We start from the raw sequence: 19,348 nt of genomic DNA, 5'->3' as shown, positions 1-19,348 counted from the left end.
CGATTCACCGTTCCGGCGGCACCGGATATTCTCTCGTGCAAAATCGTCGTCCTCATAATATAATAAAAGCTTGCAATCACTGTCATGTCGGTTTAATAACCCTGCATACGGTTTTTTTTTTTTAGCCGTCGAGAAAAACCTTGAAGTTCGTATAATAAAAACTGTAATTCGTATAAAGGCGATGTTGTATATACTAGACAGTAGTGTATGATAGTAGTATAATAGTATAATAGTAGTGTATAATTCATGCGTATAGTGACGCCAATGTTTTAAAAATATAATCGAGCTATTATTCCAAAAACTTAGTGGCTTACGGTTGAACTCTAATAGATGTAGAGTACTATGCGTTTATGTGGCCTCCTAGCACCATTTAATTTTTAGATAAATAATCGGGCCAAGGCTCAGAATAGTCTTCAGCGCCAATGCATATTTATAAGTTTATGACCATAACGGTCTACTTGATTAGAAATGTTACTGCAGGACCTAATGTATTCATTTGTATTACAGTTGTATAAAATATAACAAATATAATATATACAACCTACTATAAAAAAAGTCAATAGTAAAACTATTTTAAAAATAACATTTTTAATGAATCAACTAGATTAACTGCATTTTAATCTGGTCATATCGACGATTATTTAAATTTATTATTTTGTGTAGCCAATAAAAGTTTTTGAATAATCAATAATGAAAAATGATTAATTTTTTTAAAAAAAAAACAATGATTGAAATCGACAACAACATATGTGTATGACGTACATGATTATATCGCATAACTACTTATTTTAAACACTCATTGGCGGCTATTGTTTATTCGTTCGTAAACAGAAAACTATCGATGCATAATATTACATAATATTGCCTAATAGGGTCACATGTTTACGGTCATTTGGACGTAGGCACGTACCTATTAGGTATGTCTCATAAACATAATAATATAAATTTATGAAATGAACAAAAAGTATGTATTGAGAACTTTTGTAATTTATAAATACTACGTAGTATATAATATATTAGTAAATTGAAAATACAGTTATGAATCTTATCGTGTTTATCTTTATTGTAAATTACCATTAAAGTTTATCTATAATTGCATAATATATAATAGTATAATACCGTTTATAAGTATTGAAGAATATAGTGTACGATATAGAGTCGATATCAATATTTACTAACGATTATTTATTATTATTATTATTATTATTATTATTATTACACCATTTTATTAAATATCATATTTATTGTGTCCCAGGTATTTGTATAAGATAGAACCTGAATGATTAAATTTATTTCTTACCGATTATTTCATACAACTCACGTTATATTTTTTACCACAAATATCGGTAAAAAACTAGCTAGCCGAATGTACTTTAATTGGATAATATTCGATATAGATATAGATAAATATACTGTTGCGTGTCGCCAATACGACAGTTCAGACGAAGGATGTGTATTAGGATATTCTAAATAATAATTCAGTTTAAGTTAAACTGTTATTTATTGTGAATATTTTCTAAGTACAAAACATTAACTAGTTTGACAAATATACTGGCGTGAAGGTGCGTGCTATGATCTGACTGTAACACATCTGAATATTGGTCTGTTCGGGACTACCTTAAATACCTCGTTCTTGTGTAAGAGATTGTGGTCCTTCCAAAAGAGTATATTTTATCATTAATGCCCTGGGCTTAAGTGATCTTTTCTTAGTTTGTTTTCCCATCATTGCCAATACAATATTTAGCTAACAATGTGTTCTTTGTATTTTAGTTGTTATCAAATAATTATTTCTATGCGCCCAACCCTAGACTTCCTATTATATATATATATATATATATATATATATACATATACATAGAGTGGTTGTTTTTGCTATATTTGCCTTTCACGTTTTCTATAAATTATTAGATTATATCTAAGTCCTGTGGTATAAATTCGCTTGCGTATTTACTCTACCCTACGGTATTTTAGTTGTCGCAATTACCGGTGCCAATATGTTAATTGTATAAAGAGTTGTTCTGATATTCTTAATACTTGATGCGATATGTGTTCCTCCCCCGTACAATGATAATCGTAAAGGATCTACATTTACGTATGTCCGTAACATTACAAAGGTCGAGAGAGGTTGAACAGACATCTGCCAAGCGTGACAATAACGGAAACGGACGTTAAAATATTGCCCAAGGAATCTGCCTGCGTGCAACCATTGCAAACGAAAATCGTTAGTATTGCACACGGGTCCAGTGGGTTTGTGCGCGTTCCTATTCGACATTAAATTCGACAACACAATATTGTGCGCCTGTGCTCCGCCTTTCGGAATCAAAACCATCATCCACCCTGTGTAAGGGCGGACCGCATTGCCGTGGTACGCTCGCCGGGTTCCGGCGACACCCGGATACGCGTCACAAACGGACCGGGGTCGCGATCGCGTTATTTCGTCGCCCGGTCTACGGAACGCGCGCAACGACGATTTACTGCGGTTTCGCGTTCATCGGCCGCGCGGCGGTGCAACAAACTACTTTGTTCCGTGGCCCGCGGAAAGCGAGGAGTCGCCTGGCAAAAATGTTCGGAAACGGATTGTTTTGGTCCGTCGCGTCGGCGGCACCGTTGGTCGATGGGCGACGACCGAGAAGAAGGTGGGTGGAGGAAACGGCGGTGGCGTATCGTCGCTGCGGTGGCGGAGGCGTCGGCGGCGCGGCGGAGGACGATGCGGTGGTGTGCCGACGACGCGACGACAACGGCTGCCGCGTACTCGCCGCATGACTCGTGTGCCGTTGCGTTACCGTCGTGCAGTGTACGATACAGTGTGCAAGCAGTGCCGACCAGCGACCACGTACGGCGAAACCGACCGCGTTCTGTGAGCCGTCCCGTCGCCGCAACAACATTACCGTGACCGTTCTCGCCGGACAATACACCACCGCGAGCAGTAATTACCGATATATTACACTCGTCACCGTCATCCGAACCGCATATCGTCGATATTTCCGTCCGTGGGTATATAAATCGTAATTATTTTTACTATCATCATCATCGTTATTATTATTAGTAGTAGTACTGTTTATTGTTAACTGTTATTGTATTACGATTTCGTGTTTATTTTATTATCACTGTACACAAATAATGTATTGCATTATTTTGATGATAATAAATTCGCGGTGCACGGTGCACACCGTACGCACTATGCGCGTGCGTGATGCGTAAACGCAGTAAACATACTTTCGCACGTACAACGCACACGTACCCACACGTACGCACACGCACGCACAAACGCACGCGCACACATACACGCACACGCGCACACGTACACACAAACGACGCGTTTACGAACGAACTCACGCATACACGCACAGCTACAGCGCATGCGCGCGGCTCGTCTGAAAATATTTAGCATGTGTAACCGATAGCAGGACGTCCCGATGTGTTCTATTCGTGCGTACCTTTTATTTGAATTGTTGTTGTGGTCGTCGGGCAGATAATTCGATAACATAGAGAAAACATCGCAATTCAAATAAAATATTAATAACTCCGTCACAGCTGAGTGCGTGTACATTAATATTGCATATATATATATATGTAAAAATTTGTATTATAAAATACAATTTCGTTTACGGATGGAACGCGTCGTCCTACGGACATCACCGAATTGACAATATCAATTTCCATCATAACTCACAGTCATAATAAAGGTACGTTCTGTACTCGTATGTGTGTAATGGATTTGATATCCTTTGCGTGCAGTCCAATGTCGATACAGTCTTGCAATCTGTTCAACGTGAACCGACCTAGCTGACTGTGTCGTCAGCAATAAACTGGTACGAATTTGTAACCTGCTTTTTTGTTTACTCTTACAAATGGTCATAAAGTGCTCATAAGTTGATGTTAAATTTGTTGTTTGCATAACTTGCTGCAGTTTAACTTGATTCCGGGGGCGTACTATGTATTCAAGATGAATTTCAACAATTTCTGTCACTTTTTCTTATGGTATGAATCCTAATATTATAAGTCACTTAAGACAACATTTTCTTGTTACAGCTATTATTAGACTGTTATATTCAGCATGATTTAGGTTCATTTTGTGCTCGAAACTGCTGATGATATATTGAACTCTACTGATCTTAAAACAAATCTAATGTTTATTAGTTCATTACTTTGACATTTATTAAAATCCCATTTATAATAAAATCGATTAAATTTCAAAGTTATTTTATGATTTTCTCAGAAAAATATTTATTTCTAACAATTTATTTTTTGAAAGTTAGTACATTATTTTTGTAATCTATTGGTCTGCTGTATGGATTTTTTTCATTTTAGTATGTTTTTTTATCAAGATTTTGTATAATATAGGTTTATAATTAAATGTTTGTCTATAGTAATACTATTGTTGTTATCTATATTATTGTATTTAATGTTTTGCTGATATTGTTGTTGCATACTTATATAAATATATAACTTTAAAGACAGGTTCATTAAAAAATGTTGGAAATTGATTTTAATTTCCAAATATTGTTAACAATCAGAAAGACTATTCAACATTTTACATGTTCATATAATAAGGAGTGGTTATATCAATAAAACAATAAAGTCAAAGTTTTTTTTTAAAGCTGTCAATCTTATTAAGTAATAATTGTTGTGAAATTTGATATATTTGTATTTTCCTTGTTTATAAGTACGTTTATTGGATCTTTTCCAAAGTATTTGAGTAGTTAGATAATTTTTTATTTTGTAGTTGTGTGTGAAAATCATTTTTTAAGCATACTTGTTTATGTATAAACACCGTCTATTGGTATATTTTGATATACTTTATAATATTTATATGTTATAATTGTAATGTTAAAGTTTAAAATGTTAATTTTATTAGGATGTAATAATATTATCTTAGTTTGTTATAAATCATTAGCAAGAACCTATTATTTTCATGTTACCTTTTTAATACTTAGATTAAATGTACAGGTATAGATAACGAGTTCTGTTCTACAAATCACAATATTTAAAGATAACATTTTAAATGATTGGAGGTCTTCAATACTCTTATCTTAATTATACATTATTTTGTTAAGCTACCATAACACAATGTTCAAATGCTTTCATTTGTAATATATATGTACGCATTGTGTTTAGAGACTGATCTTAATATGATTCCTAACCAGATAACACATTTAGTGGATTTCATGATTTTTCTATAGTGAATTAGTATATGAACAACCACATGTGTATAATAGTGGTAAAAACAGTTTATTACTTTCATTAATATGAATCGTATTATTTATTTTAGAAATATGCCGTTATTTGGGAAATCGCAAAAGAATCCCGTTGAGGTTGTGAAACAAATAAAAGAAGCTGTTGTTGCATTAGAAAAAGGAGATAAAAAATTAGAAAAAGTAAGTACCATATTTCATTTTAATTTATGAATCTTTTCATCATAAATGATAATTTATGAATTTTTTTTTTCTAAGATTTTTATAATACTTATCTTGCTATATTACAGATAAATTTTTTTTTCATAGCTCCTAATATGTAGTTTTTATATTAGTTTTGTTGCAAAGTAATTTTTGTTTTGTGACTTTTTTTGTATTTATGTATTATAGTTTAGTATTTTCATTTACTATAATATTTTGTACGATTTTAACTAAACTAATATGAATTATTTATTTTAATATATATATAATATATATAATTTATATTTATATATAAATTAATAAAATTATATATTAATATTTTAATATAATGATTATCTAAAACCAATATTTATTTTACTGTATTAAATTATAAATCTTTAAAATTAGTATTTACCATTTATTTATTTTAAAATTAATAAACCTGATAAAAAAACAGTTTTGTGGTGCTCTTTAGCATTTTGTATCACATTTTTAGTAATTTATATTCTATTTCTAATAAAGTAATTAATTAATGCTTCTCTTATAGTTTAATTAGTTTTTGTTAGTTGTATGCATTATAGTTCTAGTTTTTATTAGTTCATTTTTTATTTTTTTATTTAATTATTTATTTTGATATTTACTTATAGTATTCCTTGACTAAACTTACTAAATAGTATTAATTAAAGTTTATTGGTTTTAAAAAAATAATTTAATATCTGTTCTAAAAATAATCTATTAATTTTATTCGTTTATAAAAATAATCCGTTAATTTTAAATGAATAAACTATAGTTTTTTTCAAGTACTTTGTTTTATTTTAAAAATAATACATTGCAATATAATATTCCACTAAATTTAGCGGTAATAAAAAAATAAAAAAAAATTAAAAATAAAACTAAATTATGATTAATTTATTAATATGTATAAATTTAAAAACTATAGAGTACATATTTACATATTATATAAAAATTTTTTGAAAAAAATACTATTCATTTTCAGTTCCCTGTATACCTAAGTATAATTATTATTAAATATCTTAGTAATTGTTTAGACTGTTCTGTATAAATCTGCATATTAATTTAATTGCTGTTTGTAATTATGTTTACTGATTATTTACTGTTTAATTTTGTTGAACTTAATAAAATATAAATTTGTTTTATTGCAAATACTTAATTTTTTGTGTAACATACATTTTGCTTGTCTTTTTTTTTTTTAGGCACAAGAAGATGTGAGTAAGAATCTTTTAGTAATAAAAAATTTATTGTACGGAACTGCAGATACTGAGCCTTTGTCAGATATTGTTGTTGCTCAGCTAGCACAAGAAATGTACAACAATAACTTATTACTTATGTTGATACAGAATTTGACAAAAATAGACTTTGAAGTATGTTCAAACATTTTATTCATTATGTATTGAAATTTATTTTATTATATAACTATGTAATATTACAGGGCAAAAAGGATGTTGCTCAAGTTTTTAATAATGTACTTCGGCGACAACTGGGAAGCCGATCACCTACTGTTGAACATATCTGTGCTAAATCTGAAATATTATTTACTCTTATAGCAGGGTGTGTAGATCAGAATTAAATATAAATTAATATAATTGCTTTAGATTATCTTTAATAATTATTTATTTTTAATGATATTGTTATGAATTGAAAAGTAAGAGAATTTTTTTAAAATTTAGGTATGAACATCAAGAAATCGCACTGAATTGTGGAACTATGTTACGGGAATGTGCCAGATACGAAGCATTAGCAAAAATATTATTATACTCAAAAGAATTTTTTAATTTCTTTCGTTATGTAGAAGTGTCCACTTTTGATATTGCTTCAGATGCTTTTTCTACATTTAAGGTTTATATTTAATAATTGTTTGAGCTTATAATCATTATTTATATTTTGGTTGTTTGTTATACAGGAACTGTTGACACGACACAAACCACTCTGTGCTGAATTCCTTGAAATCAATTATGATAAAGTATTTACACATTACCAACAATTACTAAATTCTGAAAATTATGTTACTCGTCGCCAAAGTCTTAAATTACTGGGTGAACTATTGTTAGACCGTCATAATTTCACTGTATGTATTTTTTATTATAAACTATTTTCATTTATATATTAAATAACCATATTTATTTTTATTTGTTTCAGGTAATGACTCGTTACATATCTAATCCAGATAATTTAAAATTGATGATGAATATGCTAAAAGAAAAATCTAGAAATATTCAATTTGAAGCTTTCCATGTTTTCAAGGTTAAAATAAATAGTTAAAATTAATAAAATTCAATACAATAATTATTATTTTGTTTAGGTATTTGTTGCTAATCCTAACAAACCCAAGCCTATTCTTGATATTTTGCTTCGCAACCAAGATAAACTTGTCGAGTTCTTGACTAGATTTCACACTGAACGATCTGAAGATGAACAGTTCAATGATGAGAAGGCATATCTGATCAAGCAAATTAAAGAGTTAAAAACTACTACTAGTGATCAATGATTTACGGTTTATGCAACTCGAGACCATGGCTATTCGGGTTGCTAATAATTATTTTGCTTGTCATGATTATATTAAATTTAGATGATGTTAAGGGGTAATTATACATTTATTTATTTAATTTTCAAAGGGGCATTTCAAATTTCTCATAAAGCACATGAACATTATCTATTATTTTTTATATAAATATATCCTAAAGTTTTAAATGGTAAATAAAATTATGTTGTTTACTTAATAGCAATTATAACTATTGAAGTTTAATTTAGATATAATCTTATTATACTCCTGTTACTATTTGTAATTTGTATTACAGAATTAAGTATGCATAATGATATAAAATTAATATACATACACATCTGAGGAAGATAGTGTTTGTGTAGATTTTCATCATAAGTCTTAATAAATAAATTTATATTTTAGTGTTGTAATTTATGAGATTTTTAAACTTGTAATATTTAACTATAAGTTTTATTCATTAGAAGGGAAATTTCATAATATTCTGTTTATGATTAAATGTAAAATATTTATAAACTATTTATAAACATGGACTTTTTAGAATTAATTTTTGTTATTTGTGGTTAAAATAATAATAATAATAATAATATTAATAAATTGATTATTATACTTATTTTTAAATTAATGTATCGGATTTCTCTTTTTTTTCTTTTTTTTTTAGTGTGTTTTTGGTTGTATGGTGATCATAATATTGTTGATTGATTTTATTAGTTTATATTATTACAGATATCTTATATAAAAAAATAAAAATAAATATTATCCTAATTCAAATAATAAGAACTCTATGGTATTTTTGTATTTACAATAGTCTGTTTAACTGTAATAATAATACTTAGACGTAAAATTATAAATTTATTTTTTTTTTTATGTGATTTAAGTTAACAGTTCATCTAGTGATTTCATATTGTACTAATATTGGTTATATATTTATATATATCTTACAGATAGTCAAAAAGATTTAGGATATTTATATTGTAAAAATTTAATTTCCTGAGTTTATTATTATTTTATTAGTCTGTAATATTTGCCAAATAGCAGCATTAACATGTTAATTATTTAAACTGTATTCCATTTTTTTTTCAAAATAAAAAGCATTGTGCTGTTAGATTTATTTTTATTGATAGAAATTTATTACTAGGTTAGGAACAAAATTTTAATTCAACTTGAGCTTAAAAAATACATATTACGTATTTTTTTACTTTACTATTATAATAAGAGGCTGGAATTATATTCTTTTACATATATTTGTTGAGTCTATGCAGTTAAACAGGAATTTGAAATGTTAACAAATCATGAAATGTATAAATCAATGACAAAAGTATTTTTGCATATTTAAGAATTTTTCAAGATGAAAGAATATTTTATACAATAAAGAATATTAGAGAATATATCGATTACTTTTAATAATTTTCAATATTTTGTATCGTAGTGGCGGAAATATAATATAAACGTAATTTTAGTCTTGTAATTTTTTTTATTGATAAAACTATAAACGGAATAACAATAAGCTATTATTATGTTTGATAACGATGGCTAACAAGAAATTATTTGAAATTACATTTTAAAAATAGCCCTAAGAGTTCATTTATCATTCACTTGTTCAAAAACAACACTGCAGTAGTGTAGTGTCACGGTTCGTGTTATGTTATTGTTTTATTTGATTAGTCACTTGTTTTTATTCGTTTCTTTTTAATAATACAGAAAATACCATCGACTATGTTAAAAAATGTAATCGAACAGTGGATACTGCCATTAAATAAAAACAATATAAATTGTACAACTGATGGCACAACTATTTTATGTCAATTGTGTAATAAATACATTCTATGCATTAAAAAGTCAGATATCAAAACATCTTCACACCAAGAGGCTCTAAAGTGTAAGTCAAACACTTAAAAACAATTGTTTTTATCATAATCAACTTCGGAATAAAATGTAAATGAATTTTTTGAAGATTTATATTTGAGTTTTATTGCCGCAAATATACCGTAGTAGAAGTTTCAAAATCCACAATTTCGAGCATTTTTTGAAAAATATATTGGCAAACAAATACCCGATAAAATTTGGTTGAGATAAAATCATCTATTTCATAATTATGAAAATATTTTGTCCAATATAAACAAACGATAGTAACATCTGGACGAGACAACATATAAATGGCTGTTGTGTGGCGAATTTATTGGTCGGGATTTTAAATTATAATCACCTAACTTGTTCTTTTCTCTTAAAATGTAATATTTTAGAAAATACTACCTAATCATTCTACTATAGCTCGATTTGTGAATGATGGGTTAAAATTAATGTGACCCTTGAGCAACGGCGGTTTCGGCCCAGGAAATTACCGTACGACCGGCTCACCATCCAATAATAATAATTTTCCATAAAAGTCTCTTTTATTCATGGATTAAATGCTCGTAAAACTGTTTACATCACGTTTACACCAAATTTTTATCACAGTCTTACAATTAAATATATAATATTATAATAATAATATTTTTTATCCAAGTACATCGCCCCAGTGATATAATACGATTACCGGCCCACCGGGAACTTTTCCGGATCCCGGTGGGCCAATCCGCCGCTGCACTTGAGCGAAAACGAAGAAAAAGTGTTTTTGATGCTCTTAGATGCTGCGCCGTACATGGTGAAACTGGATAGTCATTAGCAGTTTTTTTATCCCTTAATCCCTTATCAAATATGATTAAGAAATTATGATAATTTTAAGTTTGTTGTGCTACAAATTAATATGTTTATGATATTTTAAGTTACCGTATAATTAAATTAAAAAGAAAGCACTTCAGTACCTACCTATTTTTTGAAAATTCTAACAAGGTAGGTACTGTAAGATTTATGAAGTGTATCTGTATATGAGATTGAATGCAAATATAAATGTAGTTTGAGATAGCAGCCCGGTTATAAAAACAATATTGAAGTTAAAATGTTTTACGAAACTCAAACCAATTTTACAGATGGAAAATTGTATGAAATAAATAATTTTCATTGTGATTCTAAACGTTAATAATTCTATTGTTGCAATATTATCTGTACAGATAAAACAAAAAAAAAAAAAAAAAAAAATTTCTAATAATTTTAATAGTAAAAATAGTAAACTGTTTGATTTCGAACACTCGAAAAAGACACTAATTGCGATTTATTTACATAATGTATTATTCAAATATCATGGCAAATCTGAACAGGTGCGTTTCGGCAAATTCATGTCGGTCTGGTGTGAATCGAGTGCGTCGTCGAGGGGGATTAATACCAACGGATAAGATGATATGGAAATTCGAACGGGGAGGGAAGAAAATAAAACAATTTAACGGGAAAAAAAAAAAAAAGCAAACGATAACCGAAATGGTAGTGGGGGCGATGGGATACGGGACCGGGTCGAAACACGTATTTGAATGCGATTGCCTGGTGCTTGACATCGTGCAACGGCAATAAATCGCACCACGGACAAGAGTGGTTACGTGGCTTCAGGCGCGTCGTTCTCTGTTCGTACTGCGAATACTGTCCTGGCGGCGTTCTTATCGGTTGTCGTACACGGACAAGGACGGAATCGTGCCGAACGTTATCAGTCAACCGTTCGTTTATTTTTTTCCGTCCCTCGCAATTCGCCGCCGCCGCCGCCGCCGCCGCCGTCGTTATCTTCCCCTCATCGACCGCAGTCAACGCGCGCTCCGCCGACGGGCAGATAACGAACGTACGTGTTCCATCGATGCTTACGTTCCGTGTGAAATGACGACTGCTCGAACGTGAACGTAACCGTCGTTTGACCGTATTGCCGTCCCGTTGTCGTTGCCGTTGTAAGGGATCATCAAGCCTACGTGACCGAATTGATCGCCCGACGCAGCCATGCCGCCGTCCAAAAAATGTATTAAATATGTTTGCTGGGCGCTTTTGTTCGTCTTCGTGTTTCTGGGATTGCCGAAACTGTGTCTGACCCACGGCCACCACGATCACCACGATCACCATGCCGATTCAAAACAAGTACCCTTCGACACCATGCTATGGGTTAAAGCTTTGTCCTCCACTGTGGCCATTAGCGTCTTTCCGTTTTTCGTACTCTTCTTCATACCTATTGATAACAAAGACGAACACCAATCGTTCTTGAAGGTTCTCTTAAGTTTTGCGTCCGGTGGACTGTTGGGCGACGCATTCTTGCACTTGATTCCTCATTCGTTGTCCACGCACCATCATCACCATGACGATCATCATGATGACAGCAAACACTGCAGTATACATACACATTCGCCAGAAGAAGCTCACGATCATAGTAACGAGACTAGAGTTGGTCTATGGATCTTGGCTGGTATATTGGTGTTCTTGTTCATTGAAAAATTGGTTCGTGTTGTAAAAGGAGGTCATAGCCATTCTCATTCAAGTGCGCATACCAAGGAAAAATTGAGTGACGATGAGGACGATAATGTTGATAAGAATGTTGATCGTGCAAGTGAGTAGTCTTATTATATTCATCAAATATATATAGGTATTCTCTTATAAATTATGATTTTTTTTTAAATTTTAAATTTTTTAAAAATATGTTAACAAAAATAATTAGCGAACAATAAGTTCATTAATTTATCTGCAGTAACCGTAACCATTATTTTTAACTAATTTTTTGAATTTGATAAGGTATTCGAAACTAAAAGTTATATGTTTTACCTATTTATTCTAAATGAAATATTTAAGTACAAGTTAACATTTTTTATTATGAATTTATAAGGGTATATTGCATTTAGTTTCAGATAAATTCATAATAATTATTTTATTGATAGTTAGCTTAAGTCTTATAACAACAGTGAAGCTTATGGTTTTTTGAACTATTTATTAACATTTTGGCTTAAATACTTAACTATAAGTATTTTATTTAATAAATTATTAAAATATAAGCTATTTATTATATCTGGATTCCTACAATATGAAATTATATAATATACTTATAAAATATTTAATATTACTTACATTATAACATAATATGTCATACACAGAGATGTGGAATTTACCAGTAAAAAATATTTGGTAAATTTTGAAAAAAAAAATTTTTTTGTAATTTTTATTAGATTTTTAAATACAGCTTACGTATTAAATTTCTTACCTTCTTCAACATTTTTATGAAGTTTTAAAATGTAGGATGAATGTTTTTTTTTCTTTTTACCTACCAACCTATCTAACATATTTCGCATTCACTATTTCTATATGACTATTGACTTTTCATCTATATCTAAAATTTTAAATGGCTCTTAAGAAAAAAAAACCATTATTTATTTGAAATAAGTTATTTCATTCAGAACAGAAAACAATATGTAAAGTAAATCAAGTAACTTGTATTGAACATTAAACCTAACTTTAATATTATCAACATATTATACTTGTACCTATATGTATGTTTTTGATATAATTAGTATTTACATTTATAAAATAAAACAAAAAACTAAAAGTTAAACAATAGAAAAAATAATAAAATAAACAATATATCTTTTAAAAGACAATAAAATTTAAATAAATAACAAAACTTTTTACAGAATATTGAATAATACAGCATAACATAATAGTTATAATTTAATTAAAATTAATTTATGAATTAATTTAACTAGGCAAGTGTATGTTGAATGGAATTAAAAAAATCATCATCACTTGAATCTGTTTCACTGAACTGTGATATATTATTATTATTTTTCATTTTTTTTTCTTAATGAAAAATTCAAATTTGTTATCATTTAACAACAAGTTTCTGTTATCAAATAGTCATAATTAAGGATGCGTAGTTTATGAGTGAGTTTTTTTGGTTCCTATTATATGATAGTTACTACATGAAATAAGGCGTATATCCAGGATTTATTTTAGTAATACATCACTGAAAATATACTTAAGTACTGAATACAGTGCCTGCATTTTATTGTCGTATAGGCTACGCTGATTATCTAAATAAAACCACGGTTGTAGATATACTTATATCTATATATGAGTATATTTTCTATAACAGTGAATAAAAATTTTGCTAGTAAAAACATTTAAAATAAGGGGTTACTCAATTTTTTTTAATGGTAAAAAAAAATACCAGGTAAAAAAATACTTAGTAAAATTTACCTTTATCTGTAAATTTTACCGGGTAAATTTATTGAGCTCACATCTCTAGCCATACAACTATAAAGCAATACATTTATATATGTATAGGTAAAAGCCTATTTATTTTATTATAATATAATATAAATATTATTAATTTTTTTGTGCAGTTAGAATTCTGTAGTAAATTAAACAAATTATGATATTGCCATAAAATAAGTCGTACTATTTTTCTCATCCTACCATTGCTTCACTAAGCTTTCATTGAGGACCTTTTTTATTTTTATTATATATTAATAATCTATCTTAAGTTCTTATTTTCTCTTATAAAATATTGCTGTTTGTTGACAACTCAAAAATATATTGCATTATAAAAGCAAACAATGTTTTAAATATTTTACAATCAAACAATTCTCAGTCTATTAAGATAATATGAGTTTGCATTAACCAAAACATGTTGTTTCTTATTATAACACTACCTGCAATAATGGAAAATAGATAATTGTTGAACAAATTTATGTATTCAAATATAAAACTTTTTTTTATTAAATAAATGTTTTATGATTATTTTATATTTATTATAAACAATACTTTAGTATTACACTAAATGTTACAAAATGTAATAATGTCAAGATATCGCTCTGATATAGGTATGAATGTTTGATTAAATTTATTAAAAATAAAAATAAGAACATATCTTAATCAATATTCAAAGTTTTTATAATTTAATTTAATAATTATTATGTTTAATTTAAATTAATAAATATGATATAATTATAATTTGTTTAGAGCCAAAACACAGTTTATCAGTTGCCGGATGGCTTAATGTAGTTGCTGATTTTTCACATAATTTTACTGATGGACTTGCCATTGGTGCAGCATATTTAGCTGGCCAAAACATTGGTATTGTCACAACAATAACAGTATTACTTCATGAGGTACCTCATGAAATTGGAGATTATGCAATTTTGATTCAAGAAGGCAGTACTAAGGCAAATGTAAGTATACTTATTTTAAATTTAGTAAATTGTGTGTTTACATTTAAGTATCAAAAACATTAAAATATTTAAGTATAGTAATCATTTCAAAAGCGCAATACCATAGAACCAACTGAAAACTCCAGATTATCAATTTGATTTTAATTTGTATTTTTCACTTTACAAAATTAGTTTATAATCATTATAATTTTTATTTTTGAGTTATTAATTAATTATAGACTTATTTTATTATTATTTAATACCATTTCATTTAAAATAATATTTAAATAGATATACATTATGTAGGTATTTATATTACATTAACAATTTCAAAAATAAATAAAAAGACAAATTTACCTTTTAACCATTCTTTTTTAATTTTGATTCTTAAGAGTATCATGTACTTGAGTTTTTCCACATTTGAATAAGATTTGTAAATGTTTTACTGAATGATATTTTTTCTTCATATGAGTATATTTATACTATGATACATTTTATTTAATGATTGACTTGTAAATTTTGGCATTTTTATATTTTAATGGACTTCACTTAGTACAATAAAATTGTTCAGTGTAATTTGGATTAGCCATTGTGTGTAATTAGTAGATATTTTTGTAATAGACCGATATATTAAGTTAATGTCATTTATTGTTGTTTCCCTATCTGGTTACCACAGTGCTTGGAAGGAACGCGTTCAAAGGAACTTGTTCTTTCGATTTTGTTCCATTCTTAGGAACTTATCGGGAACACAGTTCCTTTTTCGTGTTTAGGAACGTATTGGAATTTTGTTCACTTTTTAGAGGAATACGAATTATTTTTTTCGTTAATTTATTTTTGAATAAAAGTAATCAAATAATTTTTAGAACTATGAGAAAAAAAGTTTAAAATTTCTTTAGCAAACATAAAGAGCTAAAAATAAATATTAAAATAATTTTTACAAAATTATTGATGTTTACAAAATGCCCATTCTGTCGCGGCGACCTTATTGGTGGGAAAATACTTGACGATACGGGTATGTATTATTTACAATTGGTAATTTATTACGAGTATATTTTCTATTTTTAAAGCGTACCTCCAGGCTACAGCTAATGCAATGTCTCTTTTTCAGTAAAATCAGTTGTCTGCTGAGTTCTGCCTACATAGGTTGATAAATTAATTTCGTGTTATTTTAACTAGTTATTTTATTACTTATTAACTATTACCAGGGCTCAGAAGTTGTAGCACCAACATTTTTACTTTTTAGCTCTTAAATATGCACTTAAAAAGTCTAAAATATGCGCTATAAATAGCACGAAAAATAAAAAAATATGCATTTAACTTGAAAAAATTATAAATTGATTAGAAAAAAAATTAAATGTAATTTTACAAATTTTTGGTTTCATAGATGGCTGGACTGATTAAATTATAAACTGCAAAATAGCAATAAAACCCGTATACATGCAGAAAATAGCAAAATTAAATTTTGTGTATGATATCCGAGTAGTGTGAAATATATTTGTATCTTACTTTGGATGTTCTAGGATGAACCAAGAATAATATACATTTTCTATTATTTTAAAACTTTTGAAGAACGATAAATTTTCTTTATTTAGGATAAGAAAAGGAACTAGTTCCTTTCTTCAAGACAGGAATGATAAAGGATTTAGTTTCTTTTTAGCAAGATAAACGTGAACGTGAACGAGTTCCTTTTTTAAAGGAACTTTCCAAGCACTGGGTTACCGATTTTTTATCACAAAAATGAATAATATTATCTTTTATCTCGTGTATATAATATAACATGAATAACATGAACTTTCTTAGCTTAAAAAATATTTTTGTTTTATCTTTATAATGTACGACTGGTTTTAAGTTAAAAATTCATCATTAGGTATATACAAAATCATTATAATTGCGACTTTGACTTTGTGTATACCTGATGATGAATTCTTAAATCATACATTACCAATATAATAATACTCCATGCTATGCATTTATTTATTAATATATATTCTTATGTGCAAAGTATTTATTTATTTATTAATTTAAGAGTATTAACAATTTACTCATTTTTATTTTATATTTATACTATACATATTATCTAGACAATGAGTATTGTTTGTATTTCAAAAAGTTATTTTGTACATATTACAAGTTTTACATAGAAATAGGTAAGACTTATAAAAAAATTAAAATTCAAACAAATAGTTTAATAGTTAAATTGTTAATAGTTAAAAATCGAATAATTATATTCATCAGGAGGTATATAAAATGTCAATGAAATCGCGGCTCTAATACATGCCGTACCTACATTCTTACTAATTTTTAATTTTTTATTATTTTATCATTTAAAAATTAAAGTTTTATTGTTAATATATATAAGAAAAACAAATGGGAAAATAGAAAGATGGCCTTAAGATTTATTTGTATACTTTTTAGATTTTATAATATTATTTTGATATATTATTAGTCAATTTTGATGCGTGTAAGTGCATGCAAGTGGATTTACTATGACAACGGATATTATTGAAAAAGCAATTTATTTCAAGATTAATAAATGAATTATACTCTACCTAGAATTTAAAATATATTAAATTTTCTTAATATTTATGTTTAATTTAAGCTTTTTATTATAATATTTTTTTTAAAAGACATTCCTAGCTAAATAGAATATCTTCATCTAATAATAATATGTTAATTGTTTATTAATTTTTTTTTGTTTTTTTTTAAACAAGATGACAATTAAAATTAAAATTAATAATTAATGATAGGTATGTAATTATGTTTCTTTTTAAACAATATTCTGGTTGGTATATGTTTAGATTGTATTGGAGTGGGCTTGTTGATTTAAGAACTAAAGTATGGAAATATAAATAATTTTGCACTAAAATGATAATGTTATATACAATATAAATAATAAATTCAAATTACCAATTGATTATTTTTTTTGTGTACAAATTAATGTAACTTATAACTATAACCTACAATATATGATTATAATATTATTTATATTTGTATGATGCATACATTTACTGACCTGTTTTTATGTATAAAATATATAAACTCATTTTTTTATCACTCAAAGTGAAAAATACTCTGATATAATCACTGATTATATTATTTGCATATTTATTTAAAAATATAGATAACTTGGTATATTAATTGCCAACTACTGTTTGCCTCAATTCTTTACTTGATAAATTTATATCTATAATTTAAAAATGAATTCTAATTATGATTTTCTTTAACAGGCCATGAAATGTCAATTGCTAACTGCCGTGGGTGCTATTTGTGGTACTTTGGTGTCATTAACGTTTGGAAAAGATAGTAAGTTTAAGGTTATTGTTTCTAATAGGTTTTTTGGTTAAAAAAATATAAAAAATAGTAGTAACAAAGAAAAATAAAATTTCTGAAATAAAATTGAATTGTAAAAAAATAAATAATTTAACCTAATTATGTCTGGATAGCATGTTAAAATAAACAGCTTAAGAAGTCATATTTTCGTATATTTTTCGTTTTTTATTTTTAAGTAATCTATAAATTTCAAGGATTAAAAAATTTAAAATACTAATGTAAATTGATGAAGATAATATATTTTGGATTGTTTGTAAAATAAATTTGTACCAGTCTTCGTTTTTGTATTTATTTTACTGATTTTACATGAACCATTTACAACTTTTGTCTGTTAAATGTGGTTAAAACTAATTTTATTATTTAAAAATGACTGCAAATTTTAATGAATATTTAAATGAATTATTAAATTATTTTGATAATTTTAATATATTTTTATATTTACACACCACATATATCAGTATACATATTTATATATTTTAAATATGTACTAGTATTAATGTATATTTATAATATTAATTTTTATTATACTTATTTTTAGGTGAAGCTGCTAATTCTTGGGTGTTACCATTCACAGCCGGTGGTTTCATTTATATAGCAACTGTAAATGTCATACCTAGTCTTTTAGAAGATTCCAATTTTAAACAGTCTGTTAAAGAAATCATAGCTTTGCTTGTTGGAGTTTACTTAATGGTTATTGTAGCTAATTATGAATAAGTATTAAATTGTATAGTTTATTTTATTGTAGTTACATTATAAATGTGGAAATATTACATTAAATAATTTAAAATTAATACTATTTATACTGTTATAATCAACAAATATTTTATTCTTTTAAAATATTTTAGTATACAAAAAATTATTTAACAAAAAATATTTTTATGTAATAATATTTGTTAACACTTGACTTCCACAATGTTTATAATTGCAATTCAATAAACCATTAATTTAATGGGGTTGCAATTTTGTAAGTGTTTATCTATTAGTTTTATTTCATTTCTAATTTAAAAATAAATTTGCATGAAATCAAATTACTTTGTTTTTAATTGTAATTAGGATAATTTTCAACATAAGTTTTGACATGA

General features: G+C 27.4%; 2 protein-coding genes across 7 annotated transcripts; both read left to right on the top strand.

Annotated features, from left to right (window-relative positions):
• The first annotated feature begins 1,885 nt into the window (after window positions 1–1,885).
• On the top strand, window positions 1,886–8,191 carry LOC112690775 (protein Mo25). Of its 6 annotated transcripts, none has more exons than XM_025564967.1 (8): window positions 1,886–2,990; window positions 5,273–5,378; window positions 6,590–6,757; window positions 6,826–6,944; window positions 7,064–7,232; window positions 7,297–7,461; window positions 7,533–7,637; window positions 7,696–7,881. In XM_025564967.1, exons 2-8 carry the CDS (start codon window positions 5,277–5,279, stop codon window positions 7,879–7,881), a joined length of 1,014 nt encoding a protein of 337 aa, XP_025420752.1. In that variant the 5' UTR covers window positions 1,886–2,990; window positions 5,273–5,276. The 6 variants fall into 6 exon arrangements, with proteins under 6 accessions (XP_025420752.1, XP_025420808.1, XP_025420866.1 ...); XM_025565023.1 differs by having other exon boundaries at window positions 1,886–2,994; XM_025565081.1 differs by having other exon boundaries at window positions 1,886–3,005.
• A 3,140-nt stretch (window positions 8,192–11,331) lies between these two features.
• LOC112694204 (protein catecholamines up) lies at window positions 11,332–19,034 on the top strand. The gene is made up of 4 exons (XM_025569612.1): window positions 11,332–12,346; window positions 14,749–14,957; window positions 18,164–18,239; window positions 18,805–19,034. The coding sequence occupies exons 1-4, from the start codon at window positions 11,749–11,751 to the stop codon at window positions 18,978–18,980; spliced, it is 1,059 nt and encodes a 352-aa protein (XP_025425397.1). The 5' UTR covers window positions 11,332–11,748; the 3' UTR covers window positions 18,981–19,034.
• The last annotated feature ends 314 nt before the right edge of the window (window positions 19,035–19,348 follow it).

The sequence above is a fragment of the Sipha flava genome, unplaced genomic scaffold (assembly GCF_003268045.1).
Source record: "Sipha flava isolate LNK unplaced genomic scaffold, YSA_version1 0_pilon_pilon, whole genome shotgun sequence".
NCBI classification, from domain to species: domain Eukaryota; kingdom Metazoa; phylum Arthropoda; class Insecta; order Hemiptera; family Aphididae; genus Sipha; species Sipha flava.
Note: the sequence above shows the minus strand (reverse complement) of the source record. Positions and strands in the feature narration are given on the sequence as shown.